General features: G+C 36.2%; 4 protein-coding genes across 5 annotated transcripts; 3 read left to right on the top strand and 1 right to left on the bottom strand.

The window, feature by feature from the left end:
- Positions 1-29: 29 nt before the first annotated feature.
- LOC147297915 (UDP-Glycosyltransferase superfamily protein) lies at positions 30-3,167 on the bottom strand. Its single transcript, XM_086244776.1, has 8 exons — positions 2,945-3,167; positions 2,740-2,856; positions 2,030-2,223; positions 1,841-1,946; positions 1,576-1,726; positions 1,282-1,421; positions 641-807; positions 30-559 (listed from the first exon to the last, which is right to left on the bottom strand). Exons 1-8 carry the CDS (start codon positions 3,003-3,005, stop codon positions 266-268), a joined length of 1,230 nt encoding a protein of 409 aa, XP_086100902.1. The 5' UTR covers positions 3,006-3,167; the 3' UTR covers positions 30-265.
- Positions 3,168-3,275: 108 nt separating this feature from the next.
- Positions 3,276-3,911, top strand: LOC147297914 (uncharacterized). Its single transcript, XM_086244788.1, has 2 exons — positions 3,276-3,492; positions 3,591-3,911. Exons 1-2 carry the CDS (start codon positions 3,420-3,422, stop codon positions 3,710-3,712), a joined length of 195 nt encoding a protein of 64 aa, XP_086100914.1. The 5' UTR covers positions 3,276-3,419; the 3' UTR covers positions 3,713-3,911.
- Positions 3,912-7,991: 4,080 nt separating this feature from the next.
- On the top strand, positions 7,992-8,749 carry LOC147297913 (transcription factor-like protein). The gene is made up of 2 exons (XM_086229847.1): positions 7,992-8,402; positions 8,477-8,749. The coding sequence occupies exons 1-2, from the start codon at positions 7,992-7,994 to the stop codon at positions 8,747-8,749; spliced, it is 684 nt and encodes a 227-aa protein (XP_086085973.1).
- A 4,064-nt stretch (positions 8,750-12,813) lies between these two features.
- On the top strand, positions 12,814-17,305 carry TLP7 (tubby like protein 7). 2 transcript variants are annotated; one of them, XM_086248360.1, is made up of 5 exons: positions 12,814-13,255; positions 14,136-14,223; positions 15,419-15,460; positions 15,955-16,084; positions 16,509-17,305. In XM_086248360.1, the coding sequence occupies exons 1-5, from the start codon at positions 12,887-12,889 to the stop codon at positions 17,080-17,082; spliced, it is 1,203 nt and encodes a 400-aa protein (XP_086104486.1). In that variant the 5' UTR covers positions 12,814-12,886; the 3' UTR covers positions 17,083-17,305. The 2 variants fall into 2 exon arrangements, with proteins under 2 accessions (XP_086104486.1, XP_086104490.1); XM_086248364.1 differs by lacking the exon at positions 15,419-15,460 and having other exon boundaries at positions 12,815-13,255.
- Positions 17,306-17,455: the final 150 nt, after the last annotated feature.

Here is a 17,455-nt window from a genome sequence, read left to right as displayed (position 1 = left end):
CATTACTCATATTGAGAAATCCCTCCAACAGCTACAAACGCAGCAAATTGATATGTATATTGAGCCCAACAAAATTGTGTCAACTGAACAACTAGTTTTAAATATATGGATGGTAATGAAATGATTTTGAGCCCCTCCGAGAACTATTCAATACAAAAGACCAATAAACTGTGAGGTTACAAACAAGAGAAAGCAAGCATCTGTGTTTCCGCCACTATAAGCTACAAGGCCATATAGTTTTTTGCATCATGCTATATTATTTCTCTCAGTCTTCTTTAGTCCGAGCAACATCAACAAGGTATTGATTCAAATGCTGACCAAATATTTTTGTAGAGAATGACTCTGTAACATGCCGCCGAGCTTCAATACCCATTCTCTGTGCCATATGTGGGTCTCGAATAAGTTTAGCCATAGCCAAGGAGAACTCTCTTGGGTTACTGTCACAAAGAAATCCCGTTACACCATTCTTAACTGTCTCTACAGGGCCCCCACTATTGCATGCAATAACAGGTTTATGAGCCGCCATTGCCTCCAGAGGAACAATTCCAAAGTGTTCATCCTGCATTGTTGAATATCTCATATCAGATAATTTATTTCCCAACTATATCCGATCAACTGAAGAAAACCATGTAATTTGCACCTTTGGTGTATAAAGGACACATAGGCATTGGGAGAGAAGTGCATTTCTTTCAGCTGTTGAGCAAGATGTGATAAAGTTAACTCGATTGGTCACTCCTTCCCTTTCTGATAAACCTCTGAGCTCCTCCAGGTACTCAACATTTTCCCTTAAGCGCTTATCAAAGCCACCTAAACATGTATGACATTTATCACTCCATATGTGCAGACGTTATGCACTTTTACCAATCAAATAAGAAATGATGTTGCATTAATATATCACGATAGTATAGTTAACTTCCAGTTGCGATGTTTCATTGATAATCTGCAATCCAGACTATTCAGCATTGATACAATAAGTTCTAGGCATAACATCCACAGGCTAATGTTTCAATGTCCTTCTATGTCAAGATAGTAAAGTTCACTTCAAAATTCCTTAAATCACTCAACAGACAATGAACCTAAATCGAAAACTTAATCAAACAACCGGTGACACTGCATGCTAGTAACATCAGACATTCTTTCAACAGATACATACGGTAATGTGGAACACACATATCCCTATAAAAATGTTCTTTTCTTTTTTTAAAGAAGTACCTAGGCTGCTAGTTAGTATAACATATCTATCAGTAAGATTACTCAGGAGGATAATACATATGAACTTGCCTGCAATTGTCAAGGAAGCTTCAGCCAGATTAAGACCTTGAAGTGCGTCTCCTTCAACGGTGTGAAGCATAGCAAAAGCTGAAATTGCCAAGTCTATATTCTTTTTCCTCTCAAAACGGTTGATAGACAGAAAATTTAACCTAGAACAAGGAAAAAAGCAAAGCAGGAAAAGAAACTGTAAACTGCCACATCAAATTCAAAGAAGAAAGTCATCAAAGAAATGGTTGCATATGGAATCATAAAGGCATGCCTAAAACCAAAAGGCACCAACAGATATACAAACATGTTCGTTACTTATAAGAATTGGTGGGTTCATCAAACTGATTCACATTGACAGCTGGGTAAAGAACAGCTGGCTGAATTCGTCGTGCATCAAGATGCTTGAATGTCTTTGCAAACGTAGTTGCTGTAAATTTGCTATTAACAAGAATCTTGTCTGCCATTCCTGCAGCAGTAATTTTTTTGCTTAAAAAAAATATTAGTACATCGGCAGATGAACACTAAAATGATGCAAAAGAGACATCACATGAATACAATAAGCAAAGATATGGAATCAGACCAGTTGTCATTTCTTCTATGAAGTCTATGGGCTTTCTATATATCCTCCTTAGAATAGTTGTGTGTTGAGCCAACAATAAATCTGGGAAATGACAATAAAACAGAACCTGGACACAAAGATGTAACATGTAAAAGAACTATACTACCAGATGCTACCAGATAAAAATGCATATAATATAGGTGCAAATACCTTTGTTGGCTTCTTAAGTTTCAGTAGTGGGATGACAACAGAGACCTGATCGACTAGTATTACATCAAATGATGACCACAAGACCAGCACACAGAGAGCAACAAATAGGCACCGCAGATATGCGCACAAAGCATGAAGACGATAGAATATATATCGGGGCAGGAAAGCACCATATACAGTAACTGGAAAGGTACCTGAAAAACCGAATGAATTTAAAACATCAAACCACGCACTAATTTTGGATGACAGTTAATCAACACCAAACTAAGCAAAAACAAAATCGATATGTTCCTTCTACAGGATCCAAAAATGAAGCACGAAGTACAAAACAATCTTCCAACCCAAGGCCTAAATCCATCTACCTATGTAGTAACTAGCACCCATATTCGATAAGTTCTCAAGGCAGGGCTGTATTTGTAACCATGTTACTTTCAGAATACACACACCAAGACCACTCGACCCTGACATCTTTCAACCTTTTATAGTGACTTTTTTCTTTTCTGTAAACTGGGTCATCATGTAAATCTTTGATTCAACTTTCAAACATAATTGAATTGATATGGGCATGAGTTTTTATGTTGACAATGACGAGCACACTCCTATTTGATATTTGTACCATACACACTCCAACTTTAAGAAAACGGCACTACACTTTCATAGATACCATGATTATAAAGATAAAATTGAAGTAGTAGAGAAAGGAGGCACACCAGAAATGGTCTCCTCAAAGCATCGATTTTTGTCATGGTGTGCGGTGAAAACATGGACGTTATGCCCATGCGATGTAAGTTCAACAGCTGCATCAACAATTAGTCTTTCAGCTCCACCTACAACACATCGCATTCACAGCAAAGTAAGCCCAAAGCAATTTCTTTACTGCCTTCAATAATAACAGTAAGAAGAAGAAAAAATTACCTATACCCAGATCGGGATGAATAATTGCGACGTTCAACTTTGAGCTTCCTTTCTTCGCCATTCTCCAACCAACGACCGACTGCTTCTCCAATACTCCAATTCTCTGCGAATTCTCATTCAAGGAGAAGCCTTTTGCTATATTGGGTCAAATCCGGGCCGGGTCTGGCCCAAATGTTGTAATATAAGGTATTTTAACATTGGGTTCGGGGCACAGCCTACATAAACATCCTGTTGAGAGTAATGTGGAGTAATGTCCTACATCGGAAAATTAAGGGTTAGCATATGTGCTTATAAGTCTTGGACCTCCACCCATTGCCAATTGGTTTTGAATTGAATACTCTAATTCTATTATGGTATCAGAGGCAGAGGCAGAGGCAGGTTACAGTTTCGGTCCAAAGCAAGGTCGTCTTTCTCACACACCCACACGGCCACACAGAGTCAGTCAGTCTGTTAGAGAAGTTAAAGAGGAAGAGTCATGAGTGGAGAAGAAGTAGCGGGACCCCCCGCGCCAAAGCTCCTCCGTCTGCTCTATTTCGTCGGCGCTGGCTGTAAGTCTTAATTTTTCAAGTTTCAATCTTTGATTTCTTAGAGAGAGAGTGTGTTATTGTTTTTTGAGAATTTTTGGCTGATTTATTTTTCTTTGCAGTCATTTGCACTGTTGGAATCAACAAGTGGCGCGAGCTCCAGCGCAAGTCCATGGCTTTACAACAACAGCAGCAGCAGCAACAGCAACAGCTCCCCAAAAATGCCGCAAATGCCCTTGAATGATCTCCAGGTTTTTTTTTATTGGAGGGGGTGCGTGGAGAGTAGAGGGTTCTAAAGATCTTTGCTTTCAAATTCTCGTGCTGGTGATAATAACAATTGAAATAAATTCAAATTTCACTGATGTGCTGTTGAATATGTATATTACATTTTTAATACTTTGATTTGCAATCTTACATGCTATACTATGAAATTATATTGTTAATTTGAGGTGGGTTGCTCAAATATGGTGGTGGTGATGCTGGTTTCGGTTTTTAATATAGATTTTGGCAAATAAGCTTGAGCTTTGGCTTTGATAAGTGTCTATGTTCTGCTCCAGCTGAGCTCAAGTTAGACTGAGTTTTGAAATAAGCTTGAGATTAGACTCTTTGTGGGTTTGTTGGGTTGATAAGACTCTCCTTCAGAATATAGAATTCCCTGCTGGTTGTTACTTGTTATTGATCTAGGAAGCAATTGGTAAACTGAGTCCTAACTCCTAAGTGCAATTTATATTCACTGCTGGGAAGGAATTTCGATTTTGCAGTGTAATGGGAACTGGGATGGAATTTTAATTTTGTGACATTTTTGCAATGGCTATAGTTGTGGTTCATGCAGTAAGCACCCTTTTTGAGGATGACTGAAATATCAAGGTTACTGAGTATAGGAAAGGCCTTTTGTGAATGCCAAAGAGCTTTTCATCTTAGAATGTCCCATGGCTATTGAACTTGTTGATCAACCTCTTAAGGAAGATAAAGTTATGATGGGTTCCTAATCCAAGTCGAGGCAAATTTGTCACTTGTGAAGAATGCTTGCCAAGCGTTCAGGCAGCCTTTATCAAAGGTGCCTTGGCACAAGGTGGTTTGTGGTTTCCTCTAGAAAAACCATAGCATGCTTAAAATATTTACTTTGGATGGTAATACCATTGCAGATTTTATTTGTTGGTTCGGGAGCGGTAAAATTCCAATTGTATGTTTTGGGGTTCATAATCATAACTCAAGTGGTAGTGCACTTACCTCATACCATTGCATGACACTGGTTGTTAAGTTGCATTTGCTGCAGTTACATGCCCTGTGGTAGGAGGGTTTTTACTGACAATTACAAGTTTAGGAGGGTTTTTACTGACAATTACAAGTATGTGAACAAGCATACTTTCAAGTTTTATGAGTTCTGTGTTAAGATCGGAGTTTGCAAAATTAGAGGAGGCTCTACAACTGTTTTGAGATAGTTTTGCGCACAGTGATGTTTGAGTCTGACAGTCTGTTGGGTTTGTATAGTTATCTATTGCCTGCCGGATTGCTCTATGCGGTGTTTGGTTTGTGAGCCTTGATGGTCCTTTTTTTTTTTTTGGTGAGAACCTTGATGGACTTTTGTACCTAAGCTTTTATGTTTGTTTGGGTGTGGAAATAGTTATGCAGAGTTGTTATAGATTGAGTGATGTTATGTTGTGAAATTGTCAATTTTGATAATGTTGAATCGTATTAAATGTGTGCTTTTATTGAGAGTAGGACATGACAAACTACCTAACAAGTTAACAAAGTTACTGCTGAAAATTCAACTCCTATGTGCATTGTGATGAGTAACACATGGAAAATCTGTTTACCAGGCAGCGATTATGGGGTTTTTATTATAAGAAACTTCATTTGATTGAATCGCAGTCGATGCTCACAAAAATTTCTTGACCTAAAGTCAAAGAGCCACTTGCTCAATGTCTTGAAATTGGGGATGGAGGTCGTTACTGTAACGCCTTGACTTCCATGTGAAGATGATTAAATGAGCTCAGACGATGGCCATGTTTAAAAACACAATTGACTTGCAGCATGTGCAAGGTTGGCAACTTGGCATCAGAATGTTACAATTTTGTCTAATGACTGCATCAATGAGACAAAACGCATCAAAGCAAGTCAAGGAGTTCACATACAATCCACAACTATAGTTTGAATAAGTCTTCTATGTCTAGCTGTCGGAATTGAATTCTTTTATCACTTGGGTCAATATGTTTGAATTGAATTAAATAAACTCAAACATACAGAGGACTGTGCCTAATTGGAATGTTTCACACACAAGTAATTGGTCACAATACCTCATACGTACACTGACCCTTGAAACACACAAATCCGTTGGCCTACAAATTTTCCAGTTAAGTTGCCCTTTCATGCAAAGCTTGAGCTAAAGTGTGCTGCATCTTCAAGGCCTCAAGGTGTCTTTGAAAAAGATTACTTGCAGGCAAATGTCAGGAAACTGTAAGTTTACATTGTCAAGTCTCATTCAGTGACATATATGATTGGAAATTAAGTCTCGCGCAACATTTTGGGAAGAGAAAATGAAGAATAAAATAGTTTAAAAGAAAAAAGTAGATCAATATAACACTTGATTCAAAATAAACTTCTTTTTTATTTTTCTTGGAATGTTAGTCATTAACCAATGTTCTATATTAATGCAAGGACTAAAATTGCACAAATGAAGTAGCCTATTTAACAATCCAAAATGATATGGAGTATGGTGCAACGAATAAAGCTAATTGAAGAGTTCAAACTCTATATATGATCCAATATTACCTTGTGTTATATGATATTCTAGAACTCTAACAAAACACATAAGTAATTGTAAAGAAATTGACCACTTATTAGATCTATATGTTTTTAGGCAAACACAACGATGTTACTGGCAACTAGGGTCCATAGACTATGGAGCCAATCAATAAAGGTCTATGCCGCAACATAACAGAAAAGGAGTTAAGGAAAAGCATTTGGAAGAATAACAAGTTAACAACAATACGGTGTACGTTTCCATATATATATATATATATATATATATTTGCCAGCAGAGCACTAAATTTTTTCCTGAAACAATATATGAGATATTGGCCAAAGGAAAGCGGTGGCATGAACTAAATAGACTCTACATGGAACCAATTAATAAAGGTTTATATTTGTATGAGAATTGAAGGGTATTGGGCAAGAGCCACACATGCCACAACAAATAATATATTAAAATTACATGTGTAATGTGTTGTTAGAATGAGAGACGCTTCTTGCTATTAAGCAATTATATATAGTAGATATGCATATATTAATTTCCACTTTAATTAATTACCTAGCTTCTTTTAATGGGATTAATTATAGGAAAAATTAAAGTTTAGTCCTTATAACATTTCTTATTTGGAAAAAAAACCTTATAATTTTTTTTTTTCAAATAAAGCCCTTATTTTTTCTAAATAAAGTCTTTTGATCATTGTCTTGTCAAATAAATATGTCATTTTTATTTTTTGAGGGTATAGGGTATGGGTTAACCTCATACTTTCCTAGGGTATAGAATGAAGTTTGTGGAAGCTGCATATAAATCTCAGAGTTAAAACCTAATATAAAGCCGACAAATCAGAGTTTGACAAAAAAGTAAAAATGCACTGCCGAACAATCGAAAATGGCCGCTAACTGCTCAGCGCCCGATATGTGTGAAAAAAATAGAAAATAATTGACCAATATTGTGTAACGTGCAATGATTACAATATTATTGGACTTTGGTTAGAATTTTAAAAGTTATAAGGCAAATTGTGTAATTTTCAGATCAATAATAAGCATGTATATCATGCATTATTTATTTTTGGCTAATGTATATTCTACATTATTAATCATATAAATTCTTGTTAAAATGTTGGTTGTTTTTTTTTTTAAAAGTCCATTATAGAAAATAGACTTTTTTTTAAGATCCAATATCAAAAAGCAAGTCCCAGTGCTCTGATGATGTTGGGATTATAGTGAAGAACACAAAGAAAGAGAAATAGATAAAGAAATCGGCACAAGATGAGAGAGAGAGTAGCAGACAATGAGAAAAAGCATATATAGAAAGAGATTAGAGAGAGAGATTGCACATAGAAAGGTAGGAGAAGATCGCGAAGGGGAAGGGAAAGGGAGAGATTGGAGAGAGATAAAAAAAAAAAGACTTATTTTTTTAAAAGGTAGGTTTAAAATTATTAAGTGAGTTAGTTTATCATTAAGAGAGATTTAGAAGTGGAATTTATAATCATTATATGTAAAAAGTATGATTTAAATAAAAAAATAAAAAAATAACGATTTATATATTTGAAATTAATTAAGTTGATTTGGCAAGCGGCAAATGGTGAAATGGCATAAGAAGAAGAGTCGACCCTCCTGAAAAATATTTCACCATCTTCTGCCACGTAGGTGGTACGTGCCTCTCACTCCTACACCAACCCTTTCCAAGGCAGCCGCACAATATGGCATGAAGATCGAGAAACCCAAAACCTCGAAACACACACGTACTAGCTACTCACTGAGTCAGTGTGATTATGAGCAACTTCACGAGCTTCTACGAGACGTGGTTCGAGCAGCTGCATCACCTGGTGCACCAACTCTCCTCCACCCCTAGACCCCCCACCACCCCGGACCAGCAGCACCACCTCCTCCACGTCGTCCAGAAGGTCATGTCCCACTACGCCGAGTACTACCGAGTCAAGTCCCTCGCCGCCGAGCGCGACGCCCTCTCCGTCTTCGTCGCCCCCTGGGCCACCACCCTCGAGCGCTCCCTCCACTGGATCGCCGGCTGGCGCCCCACCACCGCCTTCCACCTCGTCTACTCCGAGTCCTCAATTCGCTTCGAGGCCCACATTGTCGACATCCTCCGTGGCTTCCGCACCGGCGACCTCGGCGACCTCTCCCCCTCCCAGTTCCGCCGAGTCAGCGAACTCCAATGCGAAACCGTACATAATCATTAAACAGCAACAACATTTTAAACTAACTTTTCATGTCTAACTATACGACATTGGTTTTGTAGGTAAAAGAGGAGAATGCCATTACGGAGGAGTTATCGGAGTGGCAGGACAGCGCGAGCGAGCTGATGGGCGCATGCACCAATCTGGAGGTGAAGATGGGTGCTCTCGTGAACGTGTTGAAGAAAGCGGATGATCTGCGGCTCAGAACGGTGAGGAAGGTGGTGGATTTGTTGACTCCACAACAGGCTGTGGAGTTCTTGATTGCTGCTGCTGAGTTGCAGTTCGGGGTCCGTGGCTGGGGGATGAATCAGGACCGTCAACGTGGGAATGTCTGATTTGTTTATTTTCTTCTCATCATGATCGGACGCTGGATATTAGTCTTTTTTGGCGGATGTTTAATAATTAATGGATGGCTACGTTTTGTTTGCATTCTGCATTGTGTTAATTAGCACTTAGCAGCGCAGGTTGTTTTGTTTAGAATTAATTAATGTTGTGTGATTTTGAATCCTCCATCAGCACAAGGGGGTGTGTTTCGGCGGATCAGATTGGAAATAGGGTGTTCCAATTCCAATCCAAAAAATTTTGGAATGAAATTTATGTTCCAATTTTCATTCCAAAAAATTGGAATTTCAACATTTCATTCCGATTCAGAATTTTCGGATTTTTTGAAATTTTCGAAATTTTTTCAGAATATAACATTTTTGGGACTTTCGGATAAATATTTGAAATTTTCGAATAAAAAATCGGAATTTTCACATTTTCATAATCTTTTTTAGAACATGTTTGGATTTTTTTTTAGAATAATGATGAAATTAACAAACAAACAAAATTAAAAGACAATAGATTATGATGCATTTCAATATTTATATTAAAATGTAATTAAAATATATGTCCAATTTAAAAAGAAAATTCAAAATATTAATTTAAATAACATTTAGAACCATACCATCTCATACCATTACCATAAAAAAAATCTAGAAAAGAAGGAAAAAAAAAAAAAAGAACGATGCAATTTAGCAAGTTTTTCATTGCTAGATTATGTATGTTAAGAAATAAATTATGTATGATATATATTGTGTATGTTTAATGGTATATATTATATACTATAACATACATAATATATAAGAGAAATAAATGTCACTATGAATGTATAATAGGCTTAATAGCACATATCTTAGAGGTGGGGGATTAATCTTTGAAGCTCATCCAACATTGTTAGAATAAATGTCATTAGTAGATACATGTTACTCACATATATATATATCATGTTTGAAATTTTGAAAATAATAAGCTTAAATATTTAGTAATTAGTAATTACAATTGGTGGGATATTCCAGTTGGGATAACTGTAGAATTGCTCTATATCTTCAATTCCCCTCCCTAGTAAAAAAAAAATAGTAATTACATGTACGGAAAAATGTGGGTGTTTGTGTTACCAACTTACCATTTATGTTATTATGATACACATATATTTATAATGTACATATGTTTATATTAATAGTATTAGTCATCTTTTTAAAAATATATGTTATATGTATCATACTAAATAAATGATAAAATATATAATATGGAATAAATTGGCATAATTTTGGAAATATTGGATCGGAATGCCTTCGGAACATTTCGGAATTTTTTGGATCGGAATCGGAATTTACATAAACATTCCAATTCCAATCCAATTTTTTTCGGAATTTTCGGATTTCAGCATTTTCGGATTCGGCAATTTCGGATTCGGAATAAAATTGGAAATTTTTGGATAGGAATCGGTCGGATTCGGATTTTCCAATCCAAATCACACCCCTCTTCAACACCGTTGATCAATAAACAGTCGTGATGGATGCACCGTCGGATATATGATATGTTATATATAGCTCTTCTTTCCTCGAATGGTCGCTCAAGGAAACAAGAATGTTGTTTAGGGCACAAAAGAAATTAGTTTCATTAAAGGGCAATTTTCTTGCTGATTTAGGATATTTCAAGGTGTCATCGCATGACGCTCTTAAGCCATGCAGGCCGACACGTGGAATCTGCATGGAGGACGTGTCGTGCTGAGGCAAAGCCAAGTGGGATGTCTTAGATAAACCAGTGAATAACAACGTACTGCTTATGCGAATACCTCTCAAATCTCAATGATGAATAAGAATATAAAGGGATCATTTTCAATCACCAGCAATCATTATTTCACTAAAAAGAATCATTTGTTCTGGTTTTATAATAAAATAACTATTTGAAAAGAATAGTTTTGTGTTATCAACTTATCATGGTGTATATCGAGATTGATATTTTATTTGTTCTTTTTGGTAATGCTAAAAGTGTCCTCTATAGACTTTACAACGATAAAAACACTCATGTTTCAAATTTATTTCAATTCAGTTATAAATTAAGCATTTAAACACTGTTTATGAGGAAAAAGGAGAGAGGATAGGGGCATCAAGGTCAATTTGAGATAATTTTTTATGGTTTTCATCCGCAATTCGGTCTAAAAGATGTTATGCACCTTTTGTGTGAGGACAAAAATGGACAGTTCACGGTCAAAGCCTTGCATTGGTCACGTGGTTATATCCTAATTCACATCTAATTTAACCAAGTTTGTTCATTTCATGCCTTAGATTTTGAGAAAGAGGATGAGTCTTGATAATGCTAAGAGGAATGCTATCCATCATCTTCAGTCTGTCTTTTTTATTGATCTTCTCATTTATTATTCTCATTTCGCAGTGTAAATTCATGATCAGAATTATTCAGTTTTTAGATTTAACTATGAAGATCATCTTTGCAAAAAATTATCCAAATTAGAAATTGTTTAGTTATGTAACTGTGATCAAATAAACAGACGATTTTGGTAATAATTTAATTTACTGTTTGTTTATTTGATAATGATTACATGACCAAACGATTTCCGATTTAGTTGATTTTTTTTCATAAATGATCTTCAAACAATTATCTAAAAAATAAACGGTTCCGATTATGAAAATACACTGTGGAATAAGAATAATAAAGAAAAAGGTCGGTGAAAAAGGTGAATAGCATTCCCCTAATGGAAGAACACATCTGACTCATGTAAAGCTTTTTAAGGTGTGAATTGTCCATTTTATCCTCACACAAACTTTTGAAAGAAATTTACATAAATCCTTAGGAAATTGGCCAAGACATATTTTAAAAAATGTGATACCTTTAATTTACCAAATTTTTAACTTGTGAGACGGTGAGACCATTTGATTAACCTTGCAGGAAAATGGTCATTAAGGCCCCGTTTGAGATTGCGATAGAGGACCCAAAAGTTGTTGTGGATGACAATTCTCAATTACCTGCAACAGTTTTGGTGTTTGGTAAAAAAATAAAAAACTGCTTTTCCCCACAATTCTCAACTCCTCACAGCAAAAACAGAAAGCATGTTTCTAGGTGCTTTTGAAAGCTGCAATGACTCACAGCAACAATGAATATTTTATTTTACCCATAATACCCTCATTGATTTCTATAATTTTTATTTGTTTATTTTAAATTAAAAAATATGTTCATTGTTAGTTATATTTTATATTGTGATAATTAATTATGATATTTTATTTATACGATTAAAATTATAATATACCTAAAAATATAATAGGCATACTTATTTAATAATGTTGTTCTTAGAACAATTAATGCTAATAAAAATTTGTAGTCAAAAATTTCAAAAATAAGTAAAAAAAATTTTTTATTTTTACCAAACAAATAAGTGAAATGCACTTTCAACATCATGTCTATTTTAGTAATTATACACAGTCACAACATTTTTATATTAACATTTTCCAAACACTTTGATACTGTTTTTGCAATCACATCATTTTTGAAAATATAGTTTACCAAACACTCAACTGCTTTACTTTACAGCTGACTTTACTTCACAGCTGTTTTTTCACATAGCAATACCAAACTGGCCCTAAGTATTTTTAAATTATTTCTTCTGTTTTTTTTTTTTTTTTTTTAGGGTAGAATGAGAAATTTTGAAAAAAATAAAAAAAGAGAAAGGTTGAAGAAATATAATTTAGCAAATAGGGCGGGAACATATTTAATTTGTCAAAAAATTGAGGGGTTAATTGGTTAAATGAGTAAATTTAAAACACACTCCAGATAACAAGTACCAGTAAAATAGCTGGCCAATACTGGTTACAGTCTTGCCGCTTGCGGCTTGCGCTTTAATGTTGAAGACCGAGTCAAACTAGAAGAAAGCCCAACACACCTTCCTGATTCCCTAACCTCACAGCCAGGTTATACAAGAACCACTTTAACTCCACCCCGATAGCGCCACGTGTCGCGCATTCAATTTCTATTCGCCCTCCAACCCCCACTAGTCACAGCCCGTCACGCTATCACTAATAATATTCATTTTTCATTCTTCATCATCAACCTCTACCACTCTCGCCTCTCTCTCTCTCTCTCTCTCTCTCTCTCTCTCTCTCTTACCAATGAGATTGATACCCGAAGAACACTAAGCCATGTCTCTGAGGAAAGCCCTTCTCTCCCGGAGATTCTCCAAATCGTTCAGAGAATTGAAATCACAAGACGAAGATCAGGCGGCGGCGTGTAGGGGCGACAGCCGGGTCGTCCGCGATTCGGCCGAGTTGGACCGGGTCGCGGACTGTGCCGACTCGTCCAAAGCATCTTCTTCTTCATGGTCCACTATGCTCCCGGAGCTCCTCGGCGAGATCATACAGCGAGTGGAGACTAGCGAGGACAAGTGGCCCAACCGCCAAAACGTCGTCGCTTGTGCCTGCGTCTGCAAGCGGTGGAGGGATATTACCAAGGAGATCGTGCGTTCGCCTTCTCAGAATGGAAAAATTACCTTCCCTTCTTGCCTTAAACAGGTATTCCCTTGGCAATATCATTTTCGATTTATTTTATTTCTTTGAAGAAAATTTAGGTTAGTTTTGAATGGTATAGGGCTTGAACAATTCTTTGGAGATCGATTATAATCGAATTTTCTTGGATGATTAGGAAATGAAGGAATATGAAATAGTTTAAAGCCTTAAATTTTGAAACTTTATTATTTAGGGGTCGCAAAGTCATAATGGGGTTGATCTGTGATCAGAGTGAATTTGCAGGACAATGTAAAAATTGATTTAACTTTTGAAGAATGTGCATTTTTAAGAAGCTGCTAGCTATAAAAACACACCAGATTTATGTCTTTTTGTGGGACTAACTCAATATTCTCACCCATTTTGCACCTGTTCTGGCTTTGCCTGGTAAAAACAATACATTTGTATTGCCACAAAGTTCAAAGAAGTTGATAAAGTTTCATTTTTCATTTTGTTGTTTTGATTTTTTTGATTTCTTTTTTTTTTTTTGTCTGAATTAAAACTAAATTTGATGGAAGTCCCCATAAAAAAGCTGTGGTCTCCGTTTTGTAAACTAAATCTAATCACTTAATGTTGTGAATGCTGAAAATATGGATTTCCTGGCAGATTAGTAGTATTATTACTTTTGTTTAATGAATGAAGTATAATTAACATCCTTCCACAGAAAACAAATAATAAACTATGATAATTATTTCTTTTGTTCTCTTGGTTAGCTTTGTTTTCATGCATCTCTTTGAACATAGATTGAAGTTGTGAAAATTAAGTTGCAACTAGCCTGGTTGGGGGTATAGATGTGTACTGTTCAGTGATTCATTTAGTTTATTGGTTAGGAATAAGTTGATTGAAGATTTACAATTGATTGTCTCTTTGTTTTTTGTGATTCTTGCAGCCAGGACCTCGCGATTTTCCCCATCAATGTTTAATAAAACGAAACAAGAAGACCTCAACATTTTACCTTTATCTTGCACTTACCCCATGTGAGTATGTGTTTGTGGATTATACACTTTGAGACACATGAGACCGACTTTCAGAATGACTTCCTCCTATGAGTCTTAAATGCGGTTTTACTTTTACTAATTAAAACTTTGACCTGTAAGTCACTGAAATCATACTCAAATCGGGAGATTTTCTTTGTCAAAACCTTTAAGTTGACTTTTATATAAGGACATAATGTTGGACCTTTTCCTGGTGGTTGAATTCCTTAGTTGACTTGACTCAGCAGGTTTTGAGCAGTTTCAGACTTGCTATAAGGAAACCTTTTACTTTCCTGGTCTTGTATAGTTTTTGACTCGAGTGTTATTTCTCTGATACGATTTTGCTTTGAAGCCTGGATGCAACTTATAATATGTGGGGAAAGGCATGTCATAACTCTTAGCATTAGAAAGCTCTATTTTTTTCTTCTCCCTCCTTATGACTTGTAGGTTGCATTTTTGGTATAGTATAAAACAAATTGTATATTAAATAACTTTTTTTTTTTCAAAAATAATCGTAAATAGTTAACTTGTAGATGGTTGAATATGGACTTTTAGCCAAAACTAAATTTATACATTGACAAGTTATTCTAATTATGATTTACAGTTTGGTCAATAGGAATTATTCTTTTTAGAAGATAATTCATGTATAGTTATTAATTATAGATGCTTCAAGGGGATTGTTTATTGGTAATTTCTGTATGGAAGCTTTACGATTATATGTGAATAGCTGAGTAAGCAACTGCCATGTAGGAATCTATGAGTTTGTAAATTTTACTATTCGTTTGATTAATAATTTGTCTGTCCACATTTCAACATCACTTTGGGTTTGAAGGGAGGTCGTAGGTTTAGCTGTCGTGGCTTGTCTGGAGTAGCATGCTAGTGTCTTCGTGTGCCCTGCAAGAGAGCTTTATGAACTCAAATATAATACGTTAGGATTATTAATTAAGAACTCTGAAATTTTGAGTGTGTAACATAAATTACATCTCATCACAACTCTGTCATGTATCAATTGAGTGGAAGTTAACCTTTGATGATTGTGTCGTAGCTGTTATATGGTTGAGTAGACTTCAAATGTTCAGATTCTGATCCCTTTTTCTGTCAACCCTGTCTGCCTATGTCCTGGAGTTTTTCAATACTTACAATGCCCAAATCAAGAGGAAACGAATGTAATTTTCTCTTAATTTCTTCTATTGTTAAGGTTGTAGTAAGTCTGTGGGTTGGAGCGAGCGGTTTGCAAGAGGTTTCTTTCTCTCTCTCTCTCTCTCTCTCTCTCTCTCTCTCTCTATTCAACTCATTTCCATCTACAAGCATATCTGGTGCCAAGAAAATGGATCTGTGCTTCTTGGTTATGTTAGAGACTGCCACAAAATGCTGAGAATTGCTGATATAATGGAAATTACTGGTTTGAGGGGGCGGATTCCTCAGCAGCTTGTATGGGCATTGCCAGTGCAGTCACAGTCCTTTTTTCTTGGCACTGAATATTGCCATCTATGGAAGTGACCTTTGACTGCAAAGTTTCTGTTAGTGCTATTAAATTATCATTACTGAAATAGACAAATTATTGTTATGGTAGTGTTTTGTACAGAAGCTAGGGGTATAAATGATATGCTGTTTCCTTTTTAATTCTCTTATTGATATTGCAGCTCCCCCCCACTTTTGTTGATCTTTTTCCCCATATATGCTAATGGTTGACCTTTTTTTTAATTCTTTTAAATTTTTTTCTCCCCTTCCCAGCGTTTACAGAGAAGGGAAAGTTTCTCTTAGCAGCACGGAGATATAGGCATGGCTCTCACACTGAGTATATAATATCACTTGATGCTGATGACCTATCCCAAGGAAGCAACGCTTATGTGGGAAAATTAAGGTAAGACATTCTTGTGAAGAGAATTTAAGGTGAGAGATAATGTGATATAGTTCCTTTTGTTTGGTACAGTTGTTTGACACTGGTTCAGATCCTTGTTATTGGATGGTAAAACATGAGAATGAGCTTCTGGTTCAAGATACCTTCATATGTTGAGTACCAATTTTCAGGATATTTGTAAGAGATTGAAGTCCAGTACCAAGCTAGGTTGACATGATGTCCTCATTTTGTACAATTCAGATCCTACTTGACACTGGGATTTTAGTAGTTTGCATCTCAGAGAGATTGAACTATTGTAAAGATCATATGACTTCACATTGAAAACCAACCAATTTTGTTTCAAGATCCATTCAATTACTAGAAAACAAATTTAATTGATCACTCATTTTCTTATCTGCATTCTTATTTTATCCCAAAACTTTTGCAGCTCGGATTTTTTGGGCACCAATTTTACAATCTATGACAGCCAGCCGCCGCATAGTGGTGCAAAGCCTGCAAGCAGCAGGTCCTGCCGCCGTTTTGCAAGCAAGCAAATAAGCCCCCAAGTTCCAGCAGGAAACTTTGAAGTTGGACAGGTCTCTTACAAGTTCAACCTTCTTAAATCAAGAGGTCCAAGGAGGATGGTTTGCCCACTGAATTGCCCACCATCAGGTGAAATTCCCATTGGCAAACCTTGGGACAACTCCAAGACACAGAAACCCGAATCTACTAGCTCTGACTACACCGTGTTGAGGAATAAAGCTCCGAGATGGCATGATCAGTTGCAGTGCTGGTGTTTAAATTTCCATGGTCGGGTCACGGTAGCATCAGTGAAGAACTTTCAGCTGGTTGCAACAGTGGACCCAAGCCAGCCAGGGGGGAAAGGAGATGAAGAAACAGTTCTCCAATTTGGGAAAGTGGGTGACGATACTTTTACCATGGATTATAGACGGCCCTTGTCAGCCTTCCAGGCATTTGCTATCTGCCTTACCAGCTTTGGCACGAAACTGGCTTGTGAGTAAGATCTATGAACATAGAAGGAATTCCTGGCTCCACTCCCGGAGGGGACAATGTACATTATGTATGAATATGTTATTGTGTTGTATTCAAATTAATGTTAAATGTCAAATATTTCTTATCACAAAAAATAAGCCCCAAGCAAGTGAGATTAATTGTACTTTCCCATAGATGAGAAAGTAATAAGAAACATAGCTGAATTTATCTAAACCCTTGCACAAACAATAATGTCGTTGCACCAACGCTTGCATTTGAAGATTGTGATACGAACTTAACTTACATAAGATTGTTTTAAAAATTATTCTTTTAATCTAATCAAAGGTATTTCAAACCATTGTAGAGGTCTCAATTTTAAATCCCTTCTCCCTAAAGATTAAT

The sequence above is a fragment of the Dryas octopetala genome, chromosome 1 (assembly GCF_963921425.1).
Source record: "Dryas octopetala chromosome 1, drDryOcto1.1, whole genome shotgun sequence".
In the NCBI taxonomy this organism is placed as follows: Eukaryota; Viridiplantae; Streptophyta; class Magnoliopsida; order Rosales; family Rosaceae; genus Dryas; species Dryas octopetala.
Note: the sequence above shows the minus strand (reverse complement) of the source record. Positions and strands in the feature narration are given on the sequence as shown.

Bases quoted from the DNA above. Each gene is read 5' to 3' on its own strand.
- LOC147297913 (XM_086229847.1), top strand. From the start codon at position 7,992: ATGAGCAACTTCACGAGCTTCTACGAGACGTGGTTCGAGCAGCTGCAT. The intron at 8,403-8,476 runs GTACATAATCAT...TTGGTTTTGTAG, and splicing joins GCGAACTCCAATGCGAAACC to GTAAAAGAGGAGAATGCCAT.
- LOC147297915 (XM_086244776.1), bottom strand. From the start codon at position 3,005: ATGGCGAAGAAAGGAAGCTCAAAGTTGAACGTCGCAATTATTCATCCC. The intron at 1,727-1,840 runs GTCTGATTCCAT...TTACTGCTGCAG, and splicing joins CATAGAAGAAATGACAACTG to GAATGGCAGACAAGATTCTT. The intron at 1,422-1,575 runs GTAACGAACATG...TCCTTGTTCTAG, and splicing joins GAACCCACCAATTCTTATAA to GTTAAATTTTCTGTCTATCA.
- LOC147297914 (XM_086244788.1), top strand. From the start codon at position 3,420: ATGAGTGGAGAAGAAGTAGCGGGACCCCCCGCGCCAAAGCTCCTCCGT. The intron at 3,493-3,590 runs GTAAGTCTTAAT...TTTTCTTTGCAG, and splicing joins CTATTTCGTCGGCGCTGGCT to TCATTTGCACTGTTGGAATC.
- TLP7 (XM_086248360.1), top strand. From the start codon at position 12,887: ATGTCTCTGAGGAAAGCCCTTCTCTCCCGGAGATTCTCCAAATCGTTC. The intron at 14,224-15,418 runs GTGAGTATGTGT...TCTATTGTTAAG, and splicing joins TTATCTTGCACTTACCCCAT to GTTGTAGTAAGTCTGTGGGT. The intron at 16,085-16,508 runs GTAAGACATTCT...AAACTTTTGCAG, and splicing joins GCTTATGTGGGAAAATTAAG to CTCGGATTTTTTGGGCACCA.